The 15,582-nt window shown below is 55.3% G+C and overlaps 1 protein-coding gene and 1 pseudogene across 32 annotated transcripts in view; both read right to left on the bottom strand.

Annotated features, from left to right (window-relative positions):
- The window catches only part of MSI2 (musashi RNA binding protein 2), a 406,318-nt gene that overhangs the window by 34,314 nt on the left and 356,422 nt on the right, over nt 1-15,582 (bottom strand). For 29 of the 32 annotated variants that reach the window (XR_015148343.1, XR_015148342.1, XM_086360855.1 and 26 more), the window contains one exon: nt 13,153-13,227. Coding sequence is in view for 30 of the 32 variants with exons in the window: in XM_086360855.1 (XP_086216981.1) it covers nt 13,153-13,227 (75 nt within the window). In the remaining 2 variants the exon portion in view is untranslated. Of the gene's footprint in view, nt 1-9,353; nt 10,896-13,152; nt 13,228-15,582 lie in introns of those variants that run through there. The other 3 variants (XM_086360861.1, XM_086360856.1, XM_086360862.1) reach the window with 2 other exon arrangements.
- LOC147352743 (Krueppel-like factor 5 pseudogene) lies at nt 13,582-15,033 on the bottom strand (annotated as a pseudogene).

Below are 15,582 nucleotides of genomic sequence, written 5' to 3' on the forward strand. Positions count from 1 at the left end.
TACATTAGGAAGGACAATTTTCCTGCACTGTGCTTGCTCCGAGCACTCCCTGCCCCCTCCCCAGCACATCCCACGTCTCCAGGAGGCACTCAGATCTGCCCAGGGCCTCCTCTTCCTCTCACGTTGGGGCCCCACCCCCAGAGAGCCAGACCATCTGTCTGGGCACAGCGTGGACGACAGAAACTCCCAGTGCTTCCCCAAATGTGGCTGCATCGGAGAACATGGTTTTAGGCACTGCTTGCTGGAGTCCTGGTGCTCTTCTGGGGAAGCAGGATGTAGAAAGCTCTACCTGGGGACCCTGGCCCTGCACTCTTCTCCAAGGGCCTTTCTGCCTCCTGACAGAGAGCTGGGCCCACACAGCCCTTGCTCAGCTGGAACTTGTGCAGGGACCTCCGTGACGGACCTCTGTAACTCCCACCCTGCTCTCAGCTCCTTATCCACCCAATAAACCTTCACTGAGCACCTACCTGAGTACCTACCTATCACTAAGTACCTTCACTGAGTACCTATCACTGAGTACTTATTTATCACTGAGTACCTTCACTGAGCACCTACCTGAGTACCTACATATCACTGAGTACCTTCACTAAGTACCTACCTACCACTGAGTACTTTCACTGAGTACCTTCACATCACTGAGTACCTAGATGCCGGGCACTGTTCTAAGCACTGGGGTCACAGCAGTGAACTACACATACGTATGTTCCACTCTCACAGAGCTTCTAGTCACTAGCGCCTGACGGGAAAGGGGGCTCCCGGCTGTGGACCAGGCTGCCCACAAACCAACTCCCCGGGAACGGAGAGAAAACTGTCCACCAGGGTCTTAGGTGAAAGGGGAGCTGTGACCACTCTGCCAGGGAGAAGCGGGGATCGGCCCTGGACCCACCAGCTTGGAGCCAGGCGCGTGACCGCTCTATGGTCTTCTCACCGCTGAGCTCAAGACCTGGGTGTGGCTACGTCAAATCCTGCTTGGAAAGGGGGTCAGCTATCAGAAGTCTCAGTGTAGCAAGATGGTGGAGTGCGGGAGGTGCCCACCCCAACTTTTTCTCCAGGATCCAGGACACAAAAGGAAAGGGAACGGAGGTTTTTCTGTGGTTGTGATCTTGACTCAGACCGCAAAGGTCTCACCATTTCAATTCAGTTAAAAAAAAACCCATCCAGCTAGGCCCGGGCACATGATACCAAGACACAGATCCTTCAAAATTTTTTTCAGACAGGACCCTGTCTGAAAGGGGGTAAATCCTTCTCTTTCTGGGCCCCCGAGAGTTCCAGCTTTGGCCTGACCATCTGGGCCTTGTGGACAAGGCAAGGTTTCTCTGCAGCACTGACCGCAGGGCCAACGTCAGGACGGCTGATACAACAGCTCTGCCTGTGCTGGGCATGGGAGGATACCCTGTTCATCCCTCTCTGGAGCAGGGCCGCAAGGGTGAGAACGGCCACCAGGAGTCCACGCCAAAGCCAGCTCTCGCTGCCCCAGGACAAACATCAGCCTGTCTGAGACCGAGACCAAGATCAAGACCTTCAAAGGGAAGGCGTCTCACCCTTAGTTTCTGAGGAGACATCAGCAAACAATCTGGAGAGTTTCTCCTTCCCTCCCCCACCCCTCCGCTCACTCCTCATAAAATTGTCATTTCCGCTTTTGAGTCACTGTCACAATGACCACCCATGTGTCAGGACAAGCCACTTGCCCGACCACTGGTCCTTCCAGAGCTCACTGTGCAGATGACTTCTCGCACTTCTCAAAGTTCAGCGGTCCAATTGCAGATTAAGGAGTCGATGTTTTGCATCCTCCCCACTGGGTCTCTCGCTGAGCCATTTAAATCTAAACACCTGAACTCCCCGGGGCTCCTCACTTGCTTGTTTCCCTAGCTGCAGTCTATGGACTTTTGCAGGAAAATGCCAGTCTGACAGCACCCACTTCTGTGGACCAGGACAGCAGACGCTCGAGTCCTGAGCACCCCAAGACTTTCTGCCGAAAGACCCCAGGCTCCATGTTGGGCCCACCATCTGTGGGTAAACTAACAGCTCTGACCTCAAGCTCCCAGCCCTGTAAACACAGACTCCTTCACTTTTTGACTCCTGAGATGGGCTGTTTCAGGTGTTGAATTGGTGGCCCACCGGATGGTCAGGGGGCTGTGGGGGAGATCCAAAGGTGGGGGGAATGGGAGGCACTCTGGGGGCTCCAGGCAGCCACTATTTACCAACCTGGACAGAAACTAGTAGGTCAGCTGGTAAAGAATCCACCTGCAATTCAGGATACCCCGATTTCACTCCTGGGTCAGGAAGATCCCCTGGAGAAGGGACAGCCCACCCACTCCACTATTCTTGGGCTCCCCTGGTGGCTCAATTGGTAAAGAATCTGCCTGCAATGCAGGAGACCTGGGTTTGATTCCTGGGTTGGGAAGATCCCCTGGAGAAGGGAAAGGCAACCCACTCCAGTATTCTTGCCTGGAGAATCCCATGGACAGAGGAGCCCGGCTGGCAACAGACCATGAGGTCGCAAAGAATTGGACACGACTCATGGACTAAGCACAGCACAGCACACAGAAAAATCATTAAAACTTCGATCAGCCTGCAGATCCTGCCACCGCACGTCAGCCCTGGGTCAAAGGGTAAAGTGCAGATAGAACCTTCTCTGTGCCTTTGTCTCCTGACCTTTAAAAGTAGACGAGCCGATGAGAACATGATTACAACCCTGATGATAAGAACACCGCCTGTCACTGGGGCGCTTTCCATGGCCAAGAAGATTTCCCCAAGTATCTCAGTGAGCTCTCCCTGCAACACCCCGCCCTCCTGGAAGATGTTCCTCAGTGAAGGACTCAGGTCCGGAGAGGTTAAAGGAAACCATGCACAATGTGATTAAAAGCGAAGTGGCAAAAACCCCATCTCCCAGGCTCACTACTGTGCCATCCGAGACGAGTTATGCAACTCTCCCCTCAGCCTCACTCTGCTCCTCTGCAAGCGCGGTTAACCACCTCCTCGAAGGGCTGCTGAGAAATTCGGTGGAATGGCGGCACCAGTGGCCCGTTATGTCACTGGATGAGCTCTCAGTAAGCGGAATAGTAACTTCTATTCCTATTTTTATTATTATTGCCCACGGTGATAACAGTAGCGTAGCCTTCCTATTCTAAAATCCTCTTAATTTACATGACATTTCACATCCGAAGGGCTTTAATAGATCATATTTATACTTTGCTTGTGAGTGATAAGGATACGTCTCATCTGAAGTACAAGCTCTAATTTGGGTGGGTAATGTGACGGCAGGAGGGCTTGCAGGGCCCCAGGGAGGGCCTGGCTGGTCACAGCCCTGGGACGGGGACAAGGACCCTGGAGCCCTTCAGCTTGCCCTCATCAGCTGGACTGGCGGTCATGCCGCCTGGACTTGTCCAGTGCCCCCAGGCTCCTCTAGGAAGGGCTCAGCTAGGGCAGCCTCTGGGGGTTCTCCCTGCTTGTTCCTCTGTCCCCAGCACATGCTGTACCCAGCAGGGCGGTGTCTCTGGCTCATCACTATCTCCAGCATCTAGGCAGGGCCGTGGTACAGCAGGTGCTAATGACTATGTGCTGAATGAGCAAAAGGATGGATGGGGAGAAGAGGAACCAACAGGAGAGGGGCGGGGAGGAGAAGACAGCGCTTCCTGCCCTGAGCCTTACCTGAACCCTGACGTGCTCAAGGCTGGTGCCCTTGGCACAGACAAAGAAGTGTGGACAGGCCCTAAACCTGCTCCACAGAGAGCCACAGGACAGGCCCCACGCCCTTCCCTGCAAAACCGGGGTGCCCTGGGGCCATAAAACACCTCCTCAGGCTCGGAGCCGGGCAGCAGGGCTTCTGCGGGTGTCGGCACCCCCAGTCCTGTCCCCGTCTCGGGGACTGCATCTGGGTGACACTCTTCAGCTCACAGGAAGCCAACCCTGGAGCAGCCAGAACCCAGGGCCCACTGGGCCAGCTCAGTGCTACCCAGAGACGCCCCCAAAGGGACCAGCCAAAGGGAAGCATGGGACAGCCTCTTTGGTCCACAAAGTGTCTGCCCGTGAGCTGCTGCGTCTGGGAAGAAGCGGCATCAGTTTTCCAATGCCAAGGTCGGTTGTCTGGCTGTTCTGGCCCAGATGATGGGATAGCATCTGCCCAACGGAGGCAGGGGGAGAAGACATGCAATGCTTTTGTGCCCTTACACTTGCTGATCCCTTGATGTGGAATACCCTTCCTTCATCTCCTGCCTGGCAAACTTCTACTCGTACCTGAAAACCCATCCAGATGGTACTCCTTCCCGACAGCTTTCCAGGCAGTTACTCCTCCTGCGCCCCCGCCCAGTCAGACCCCAGAGGGATACGTCTGGCCACTTGTGTGACACCCCTGCAGACTCTGACTTCCTCACTGGGCTTAGGATCCCTTCCTGACCCCCAGAGTGGGTCCTGATGTCACGGTCTAGCCCACCGCACAGACTGCCCTCTGCTGTTACACCCCCAGCTGAAGGCGCAGGAGCGCAGGTGGTGACACCATTGGTTGCGGCTTCTCAGGGGCAGGGGATCCAAGCGGACGCGGACTCAGGGCAAAGTTCTCCAGGCAGGACTCTGCGCTGCCTTTTCAGGCTGGGGGGAGGGGACAGCGCCCCTCCTGGCCACCCTGGCTTGGAGGCACGAGCTGCCCACCCCTCAGGCCTGGCACTGCCGTCTGCCCACAACCTCACACTCTGTAATTTGTTGTTGCTGTTGTTTTGGGTTTTTTTAAGCTGCAGTCTTTCATTGGCTTTTGCTGATGGAAATTAAAACTGAAGGGCTTGAAGAAAGGTGATTATGTTCCTGCTGGCGGGCTTACTGGGGGCTCTGTGAGCCTGATGGTACAGGGGCCTCGAAGGAGTGAGAGGGGCGTGAGGACACCGCTGGCGGAGACAGGTCTGGGGGGCTCCACGCAGGACCTCAGTCTCCGCCGCGCAGAACGGCATGAAGCCACGCCCACTGCCGCCCGCACAGGATTGGCCGGGCCACGCCCCCTTCCCAGAGCTGGAGCGTGTGCCCGGCCGGCGACCCTCTCAGCAGCCTGAGGAAGGGGATAGGACAGGGGTCAGTAATCCCGTTGGACAGACGGGGAAATCAAGGCCCAGAGGTGGCTGGCCTCCCACAGCAAGCCGGGGGAAAGAACTTGGTCCACTCACTCCCCTTTGGAGAATAGGGTGCTCTAGCCCCAGCACACCGAATCACGTTTCCCTTCACTTGTGCAGAGGGAGTTTCAAGAGGCGCAGAAACCTGATCAAAAGTGAAATCCGCAATCCCTGTCAATTCAGACTGCTCCAATTGATTTTACAAACATTTATTAAGCGCCGGTTAGGCACCACGCTCTGCTTTCCTCATCGGGAAGAGCGTCCGCTTCTAATTCTCCAGCACAGGTGGCCGCGTGGGAGGGTGGCCCACCCGCAGCTCACGCCAGGATCCGGGTATGCTGCTGACTTTAACTTCCCCATTTTCTTCTAAAGCAGCAGCTGCACTGTCCTGACTGACCTGGACTTAATATCCAAATGAGGGGATAAGCCGCCAGTCTGCACCGGGCCGGGTGGCATGGGAGTGGGCGGACCACAGGGAGAGCTGGCTTGAGGCTTCGAGCCTGCCTGAGGGTCCCGTCTGTGGTCTGTGAAGGGGCGATCCTAGAGATGAGGGTGGGGCTGGAGGGCGGTGCAGATTCAAGGCTGGCGGTGGAGCAGATGTGAGCCCGCTGCTGGGTTGGGAGGGTCTTCCCCTTTCAACGGAGCCTCTCTAGTCACAGTGCTGAAACACAGAGCTGTGGGCCCCGGGACTCTTTTATCAATGGACCTGGGAAGCCAACCTCCATTTTGGCATTTCAAGAAGAGGTCCCCTCCAGTGAGGACCAGCCATCGCTCACTGACGGGGCTCTGATCTGAAGCCAGCCAGGAGTGCCGAGCCAGGAGGTACCGGCAGAGCTGAGGCACCACATGGTCCACCAGAGCTCCCCTCGAGGGCGGTTCTGGGGCCGGGAATGAGGAAGGGACTCGTTACAAACTTCAGTAGGAGCAAAGTCCTCACTTTAAATTGACGTCCACGTGAGGGGGCATCCCTAGCCACTGGTCCTATGATTCCACCATAGCGGCCCCGCAATCACCTCCCCCAAGTCACAGAGGCTGGGAGGGAGGCTCGCTCCTTTCTCTCCAAGAACTTGAGCAGAGAAAGCAGAACGTTTTCTTGTGGGAGTGCAAGTGCCGGTCTCCTGAGCAGGGGCTGAGCACGAGGGTCTCGGTCGGCCACCTGGTGGGCTGGCCGAGGGGTGGCCGAGAGGTCCCTGGAGTCACTCCCTGAGGCCCAGGGGCCCCATCCAGGCAGGACCCCAGGCCTTCGGCAGGGCAGCTGCCAGCATTTCTGAACACTTTCCACATCTTGTAAACTGGAAAGAACTGACAGGTTGGGTGGGAGCTGGTTGCGGAAGCAGCCCCTTTCCTATGGCCAAGGCTGCTTTCGCCGGTCATCTGGTTTGAGAGATCTTGTGCTATCTTCCCTCCGCTTTCCACATTCAAGCCATGGCCCTCAGCTCAGGATAAGACAAGACCCCTAAGCCTTGGTCTTTGCCTAAAGACCAGACAATCTGACCTCAGCGTCCATCGCAGAGCCTTGGCCAAAGATGCACAACAGCAGCTTCTCCCCCAGAGGAAACAGGATCAATGTGAGCCATGGCCCCCACCCTAAGACCCATACCCTCCATGTGGAACAGAATGACCATCTTTCAGAGAGACCAAAAAACCATCAACCAGCGTCTGAGAACCGTCATTAGGCTAGAATAAGCAAGGCAAAATATGCAGTGAGCAGGCCTGAGCCCCAGATCCGGCCACCACGCAGGCATCGCTAATCAACCACAGCCCCCTTTCTGCTGAGCTAAGACCTGGCCTTGTGATTCTTCTCAGGCCAGTGCCCCAGGAAGCCAGTCCTCATCAGCATCTGGGATGAAACCAATGTTCATTGCTGAGGATACAGAAGCTCAAACTGGCACTTTCAGAACCAGAAGCCCAGGGTCTCCCCACCTGGGACCTGTCCCACCTGGCTGTCCCCAGACCATCGCCCTAGGAGGGAGGTGTGAGCACGGAGCCTGGGGTGCTGGCCTGACCCTCCCGACTGTCCCAAGGGCCCCGAGTCTGAGGCCACTTCAGTAGCCAAGACTGTGGTTGAGACACTTTCTGGTGGTTGGGGCCGAATGAAGCAGTGCTGTTCCCAGTAGAGCGGAAAGACCCCAGAGGGCCACAGTCAACCTGAGGCCGGGGAGAGGGACAGACCCAGAGAGGAGGCGGGGCAGTGCAGAAAGAGGGGGGCATCCTTCTGACGCTCCTGCACACGCTCCTCACTGCCCCCTCTACCCCTGCAAACCACTTCTGACTCGCTTTGGAGATGATCACATCATTCCTCGACTTAAAAGTCACCAAGGACTTTTCTGGTGGCTCAGATGGTAAAGCGTCTGCCTGCAGTGCGGGAGACCCGGGTTCGATCCCTGGGTTGGGAAGATCCCCTGGAGAAGGAAATGGCAACCCATTCCAGTACTCTTGCCTGGAAAATTCCACGGACTGAGGAGCCTGGTGGGCTACAGTCCATGGGGTCACAGAGTCGGACACGACTGAGCGACTTCACCCTAAGGACTTTTCATGTGTTTTGGGGATCAAATTTGTGAATTCCGGAACCTGACAACACTCACTCAGCCCTGCTTCCCTCTCTAACTTTGTCTCTCCCCTACCCCCACTCCAAGATGCTCTTGCAAGCACCCCATACACTGAACTGCTCTTAATCCCTAGGACCTGCACCGTATCCTCTCTCAGGTTTGTGGCAGAGATTGCTAAGTGTCCCCTAATATCTATTTCATGCGTCTTCCTTAATACCAGAATCCTGTTTTTAGCTGGTACATAGTTACCAGGAAGACAGACATTTCTGAGGTTCCCCAGCAGCTACATCTGGCCATATGACTAAGGCCTGACCAAAGGGATCTACACAGAGTGCCACACATGACTTCTAAGAGGTGTTATTAAAGGGAAGAGATGTGTTCTTCTGGGATAAGTATGCAATGGCTGGAGCTTGGGCAGCCTCCTCAGACTATGAGATGCAGTCTTATGTTGAAGAGAAAAGAACACAAAGATGAGAGAAACTCAGATCCCTGAAACTGCAGAGCGACATCCAGGTTTCTTCCACATTGGAAAGAAAAAACAAATTCTTATTTTGTCAAGGCCATTATTATACTGTTTTCTTTTTAAAAAATACTTGATTCAGTGTCTAAGGAAGTCATTTCTCTGCCTGGGGGGTAATCCCTTCTTTTCTTTACCCATCTCATTTTATTTCACTTGGTAAGACCCAGTTCTGGTGCCACTCCAGGCAGGACTAGCAGCCTGTTTTGTCCTCTTGTAGCAGAAAAAGACTCCCTCTCTCTAGCTAAGCACCTGTCCCAGGATGCCAGTGGGTTTGATTGCTGGTTCTCTCTCCCTCAGCTGGACCATGAGCATCCTGAGAAGGGATTTTATTCATGTCTAGATGTTTGGTACCTAATCCAGGGCCTGATGATCAGTAAATGGGGAGGGAGGGACGAGGAAGGGTAAAGCAGGGAGTCCCAGTAACTCTCTTGGGGATCCCCAATCATTTCTTTCACTGATAAGTAGATCCCCCAGCAGGCAGCTTCATCGGGGGTGACGAGGAAGCGAAAACCATTCTGGCAAGTGACAGAATAAGAACACTAACGCCCACTATTTCTAAACTTTCAGCCGTACAGCAGTTACCAGTTGACAAGGCATGTTCACATATACACAATATCCTACTTAATTCTAACAACCTTGGCAGTGTTATAATGTCGAGGGCTCAGATGGCTAGGTCGCTTGCTCAAGGTCGCGTGGCTACTGCGTAGCAAGTAGGACCTGGAAATGAGATCTTCTAGCTTTACATCCTGCAACATAGGTGCCTCCTCGGACCTCCATTGTACAGGGGAATTTGGAAAGCAAGCCACGTGCAAACCACATGTTGGCTGGTGTGCACAGTGCATGTGTGGGCTCACACACATCTGGTGTACAGATGTCAGGGGCTCCAGATGTTCAGCAGTGTTTTCCCTTGGGGATGGGGGCGAAGGCAGAGGAAGGAAGGGGTGGCGGGGTGGACCACACAGCTGCTGCACGCCTGTGCTCCACTGTGACTCAAGGACAGGGCCGCCTCGAGCAAGTGTAGGAGACAAGAGGAAGCAGGGAGGGCTGGGGGCAGAGACTGCCAGGGCAAGTGCACCTGCCTTCAGAAGCCGCACCAGGCTGTCACTGGGGCCGGTTACTTAGTGCAGTCACCTCTCCCGGAGTGCGAACAGGGTGCTGTGAGGCTGAGACACGGCAGCACACAGCACATCCATGGTAAACATTTTATTTTTCTACCTTAGTTGCTTATGGGGGTAAAAATAAAATGTCATTAGGGAGAAGCACAGATGAACTATTTATGGAGATGAGGAAAATTCACAATGGCTTGAACGTCTGTGAGCTAAGTATACTAGCATAAGTTCACTAAAGCAAAGCAATTCACAGCAGAACAAAACAAGCAGGAAAAAAAAAAGCCATACAGATTTTGAAAAATAGCATCTATGAAAAAGTCTGTGGGAAAATAAAAGGAAATTAACCAATGACGACATCAAGCATCTTTAATGAGATGAGCCAAACTGCACACGTTGGGCCTAAAGGATGTGTGTGCATGCTTGTTGCTAAGTCGTGTCTGACTCTTTGCGACCCCATGGGGCCCGCCAGGCTCCTCTGTCCATGGGATTCTCCAGGCAAGAATACCGGAGTGGGTTGCCATTGCCTTCTCCAGGGGATCTTCCCAAACCAGGGGTCAAACCCACGTCTCCTGCATTGGCAGGTGGGTTCTTTATCACTGAGTCATCAGGAACACTGACATTCAGACAGATGGCTGTGTTTACATCAAATGCATCTGACAGACGCACGCAGGTCACTTCTCACAAGCCCTGAGGATGAACAAGGGGTGATTCCTGAGGGGCCAACTGAGCCGTACGTAGCTCATTAATCCAAGAGAGCAGAGAAGTGGATGATCAGGGTCATAGGGAAAGGAAGCCCTTTGGGGTCCTGACCTGATCAGGATGAGCCCTCTATACCCATCCGGGAAAGCAAGGCCAGTGGGCAGCCAGGTGGGGGCAGAGGTGCTGGGAAAGAGGGCCCAGAGTGGACGGTGCCCACAGGGCCTAAGGTGAGGCCTCACCAGGGTGCCTCCACGGCCCCCTTCCCAGAGATAAGTGTGCATGATTATAGCAACAACCACAGAGGGGCTGGCTCCAAAAGACAAAGACACCCAGATATGTTTGTACAATTTTTCTTCCAGATTACATTGTGCACGTTAGTATTTACAGAACAATCTGTGTGCGTGTGTGTTCACTTCTGGAACTGTCCACCACAGGATACAGTGGACAGGTCGCATATCCTCCACCCCTGTGGGCCAGCACTGAACAGCCCATCCATGAAATGCACCAGTATTGTTTAAAGTAAGCTGATGCCTTCTCCCTGGATTCCCTCGAGGAAGCTCTACACCGCTCGAGAGAAGTTCCCCTCTGGCCTGCTGCACTGGGAGGGTGACAAGCGGCCTCGGTGGGGAGGGACTCCCAGTGCAGACAAAAAGCAAACTGGGAGGGAACTGGGGAACAAAGCTGACTTTAAAAAACCGAGTGAAGCATTGGGGACGTGAGTCCTTCCCAAGAATTACGAAGGAGAAAAAGAACGTTTGTGCCAACAGGCAGCCGGGACAGTGCTCGGCGGGCACTGGTGGCAGCCAGGTGGCCCTGGCCGGGACCCTGTCCTCTCTCCAAGCGATGGGAGCAAGCCCCAATCTGTCACGCCTCTCTTAAGAGCTAGCTGATAAAAACTGTGTCTTGTGAAACTGGCAATAGTCTGCAAAGTGAAAAAAGAACAGAAATTAACAGACCGAACTGAAATCAGAGGGGAAAAAAGTGAGGAAATGGGAGACCCTGATCAGGATCGTAAGAATTCCAGCCCCCACGCCAATCCAGGAGGGCGGGGGCAGGACCACACAGCAGACATCTGGGCGTGGGAAGGAGCCGCGTCCCCAGGGGTGCACCATCACTCAGTCTTTCTGGAAGAGAATTGCTCCCCACTCTAATAACTACCCGAAGTGTCTAGCCCTCTTGATGGGCACATCTCTTTTTTATTTTCATGGAACCTAATGGTGGGCAGAGGCAGGCGTTTAACACCAACTGTGAGGCTAGAAGGGCGTGCGGCAAGCCCAGATCACACAGGTAGAGTAGCAGGGACAGCGGCAGATGAGAGGGGGATTCACGGAGAGCGCCAGCTCAGGTGGAGAGGAGGCAGTCGGTGTTAAGAAACACCTGCCTCTGCCCATCGTTAGGCTGAGAAAGAACAGTGACGTCCCACCCATTAGATGCTCTATATTCTGCACAGACAGTAGCTACTAGCCTGCTGAGTAAATGAAATGTGGTTAGTGTGGCTGATGAACTGAATTTTCATTTTACTTAATTAAAATTTTAGAAGCTTCACGTGGCTGGTTTGATTGATTGTACTGGACGGATGGATGCTAGAAAGAGGAAGTATGGCAGTTACGACTCAGGCTACCTGGGTCCCAATTCGAGCCCTGACCTTTGCTGGTGGTGACCCCCTTGAACAGGGTTTCTACATCTCCAGGCTTCAGGGGAAATCCTGGGGAGGTGCAGACTGTGCCCAGCTTCCCGGCCTGGGATGCCTTATATCCTGCTCGGACAGGCCCATGGCCACTGGAGCTGCCACCTGCAGATGAGCAGGGGTGGGGGGTCCCCCTCGGGGCAGCCGGGGACTCCTGCTGAGGGCCCTGCCCTGGTGGGGGACCACCCTGCCAGGGGGACAGGCTTGTGGGGAAGCCCCCCCCACTCACTCCCGCTACGTGAACCTCTGCTCTTGGGTCTACTGTTTGCCTCCACCTTCCCCTTCCAATCAGACCCAGGGACCATCTAGCCCAAGTCCCTCATTTACAGAAGACAAAAGGGAGGCCCTGAGACCCTGGATGACCTGCCTGTGGTCTTGGGCAGCCAGGACAAGGGCTTCTGTGGCTGGGTGAGGACCTGTCCCCTGGAGGGCACGGCTCCCAGGGTCCCAGTGCCTCCTTACCTCCCCCATCACAGCCCTCCCCTTCGGAAGCTCAGCCCGAGCATAGGTGGGACTGAAGCCCTCGCCCACCATGAGCCCCCATCTCCACTGCCTTTAGAACGCCACCCCCGCCAGGGCCACATCCCACCCCGCTGGCCTCCCTGCAGCTCAGGCCTCCGGGTCTGGCAGGATGACCAACCAGGAGTGGAGGTCCAGCTCTCTAGAACCTCCTCCCACAGTACAGAACCTAAGGCGAAAGAACTCTGCTCCTAACATCTTCTCTAGAACTCCAGCTGTCCTTAGGACACAAACACCCCAAGCACCCCAACACATTCTTGCTGTTCTCCAGGTCTGAGAAAGGCTGGCTGGCCCCCTCTAGGGAGAAGCAAGCCGCATAAAACATCGCTTCCTTCAGCAGTGCTCTCCATCCCTACAGGGTCCTTGGCCCCCCAGGTGAGGGTTCCAGGCCTCCCTAGCTACATGTGAGCTGGGCAGCCTGGGCATGTGAGTGGGCAACACCAGGGGCTCTGCCTTGAGTCTCTGATGCCCACACAGAGGGGAAGGAGACTCTAACCACCCCTCCCCCCACCCCCCACCCCTCAGGATGGAGAAGGGATCCAAACCCAAGAGCACACCCGACACACATGTCAGAAGGACATCAGAGCTGGAGGAGGGGAGGGCGAAGGACGATGGGGTCCAGACAGCAAGGCACGTGGGTGCTGGCAGCCAGAGGGCTGCAGAAAACCTTGGGCCCAGAGTTCAGTCACTTCCCCAGGGAGAGAGAACTAGGAAGGTGCTCCAGAAAAGGGAGGGGGAACGGACAGAGGGCTCCTGATCAATACTCCCCTGCCCCCCCACAAGTCATTTTCTGTGACCCGGCACCCATGAAACACTTCAGTTAATCAGAAACTGCATTCTGACCCAGTTAGATCTGTAGGCTGGTCTGTGAATGGACTTAAGTATGAGCTGCTTCTCCTTAGGGCCCCCCCCCACCCACCCAATGCAGTCCACCTCCCATGTCCCTAAAGCCCCAGGAGACAAAGCCACTCACCTGGGAACTGATAGCCATAGCTAGGAGCAAATCCGGGGTAGCCGCGGCCATAGGTTGCCACAAAGTTGGGGTAGCCTTGAACACAGAGAGAAAGACCATGTCAGTGAGTGCAGCCGCCTCGGGTGGGAGAAGCTGGAGGGGGGTGGGAGTGAGAAACAGCGTGAGTTATTTTCCTCCACAAAGTGACTGTCTCCAGTCGGGGGTCTTTACCCAGGGCCTGGGTCACCACTCGCCCACGGCTGGGGCACCACCGTCAGCCTGCTGGGGACTAGTCCCTATTTGGGCAGCTGCTACTGCTGCCAAGTTGCTTCAGTCGTGTCCAACTCTGTGTGACCCCACAGACGGCAGCCCACCAGACTCCGCCGTCCCTGGGATTCTCCAGGCAAGAACACTGGAGTGGGTTGCCATTTCCTTCTCCAGTACATAAAAGTGAAAAGTGAAAGGGAAGTTGCTCAGTCATGTCCCACTCTTCGTGTCCCCATGGATTGTAGTCTACCAGGCTTCTTTGTCAATGGGATTTTCCAGGCAAAAGTAGTGGAGTGGGTTGCCATTGCCTTCTCCGTCTAAAACAGTATACATTCAGTATGAGTCCTCAGGTGAGCTTTTAAATGAGAAGACTTTGTATAAATTTTTGTGCAGCCCAGGTAATCGCAGTAGTGGATGTGCCGTTTCTCCAAATCGGAGTTACTCCTTCTATTGTATCTGACAGGCTGGATGTTTTGTGAAGTAACTGGCAGGGTGGCAGGTAAATTTGGATTATGAATTGCCAGCAGCACAGGATGGAGGTGGGGTTAAATTCTGAAGCATCTCTGCTTGTCTGTCTGGATTTCCAGGCTCTGAGCTTGGTGGTGACGGGGGCGGGGGTGAGGTAAGTGGCCTGCTGGAGAAGAAACTGACTTGGCATGGTGTATGTGCAAGGGGGCATACTCTGGAATTCCTTCATGGAGGTTGGAGGGACGGCGCAGGTGTGAGCATTAAGGCCTGCCATGGCGGCCGAAACGGAAACGTTAAGAGTGTCCATTACTGCTATCTGCTTGGTAGAACTGGGCATATCTAGATCCGGTGTATTCAGGAGCTGGTACAGATGGCCCTGCTGGAGAGGGACAGAAAGATGAAGGTCTGGTGTAGGAAGTTCTTGCTTGATGAAAATATTCATCACCTCTGGAGCTGCGGTCTGGTGGGAGCTGAATATGCTGGTGAACTCGGGGAGGGCCTGGGTTGGGGCCGCAGGAGGGGCTGTCATCTCACTCTGGTGGCTGAAAATGGTAACAGGTTCTGTCTTGATGTGTGTTACACACGGTCTCTGGGATTTGTAGAGGCCAGATCTCAGGTGAGTGATGTCAGGGAGGAAGACGTTCATGTTGATACTGTAAGGCAACCCTTCACTGTCAGTGAAGAACTGGGCACCGTTCTCTGGGACTGAGGCACTGTCTCGTCTATACTTTTTATGTTCTCGAATTACAGAAACTGGAGGAAGCTAGGTGTCAGGTACTTCTCCATTTCACATCTTGTCTGGACCAGCTCCTTGGCTGGCAGCCGCGGTCCTGTGGCGGGCGGCGGAGCTGGCTGCGCCTGCGGGTGGTGGTTCGGCTGCTTCAGCTAGTCGCTGGGGAAGACGGCCGCGTCGCGGGCCGGGTTCGCAGCGCCCAGCAAGGGCTTGAGCTGCGCGAACACCGGCTCGTCCTGCGGGGCCGGCGGCTGGGGCACGGGTCCCTGGCGGGCGCTCATGGTCAGCACGTGCGTAACCATGGGCACTCGTGGGTGGGGCGGGGGCGGTTCCGGGCGCGGGGCGCGAGTCGAGCGCGCTTCCTACATCGCCCACGCTGCTCAGGTCCGCGAGCTTGGCTTCGGACGGACCTCTCAACTCACAAGCAGGCGCGGTTTTCAAAGGCGCGCAAGAAAAGCCAAACTCTTCCGCTCCGCCACGCGTAAACGCCGACGTCCACCCGACGACCACTTTCTCCCGCCCCGCCCCACCACGCTCCCTAGATCCCCGGAGTCCGCTCCGCCACTGCCTGTCTCCGGGAGCGAGCTGCTAGCGCGCGTACCTGCCCCGCGACCCCTAAAGCCCACACACTTTCTTGAACCTGCAGAGTAAATGCCATGCGTTAGCCCCAGACCCTGGGCCCGCTACTGGTGCTGACATTTGCAGAGCTTACCCTGAATATACTTTACCTTAAAGCTATTGACAGTAGGAGATTAAAGTTCTTGTAATGCCTCCTTCTGAGGCGGCAGCACCAGCACCATGGACAGAGCATAACTGACGGGGGTGGGGTTTACAGTCTGGGGGCAAACTCAGGGTTGACCCCGTGCTTCTGGAAAAACAGTGGGCCCAGTGAGACACGGCCCGGGAGACGCGGGGACCAGGCCGTGTCAGGCAGGGAGACGCCACCGCGTCTTCCCAAGGCACTGGGAGAACGGGGAGCTCCC

This window comes from Bos grunniens, chromosome 19, assembly GCF_055505025.1.
Source record: "Bos grunniens cultivar Pamir isolate PY7600 chromosome 19, Bosgru_T2T1.0, whole genome shotgun sequence".
NCBI lineage: Eukaryota > Metazoa > Chordata > Mammalia > Artiodactyla > Bovidae > Bos > Bos grunniens.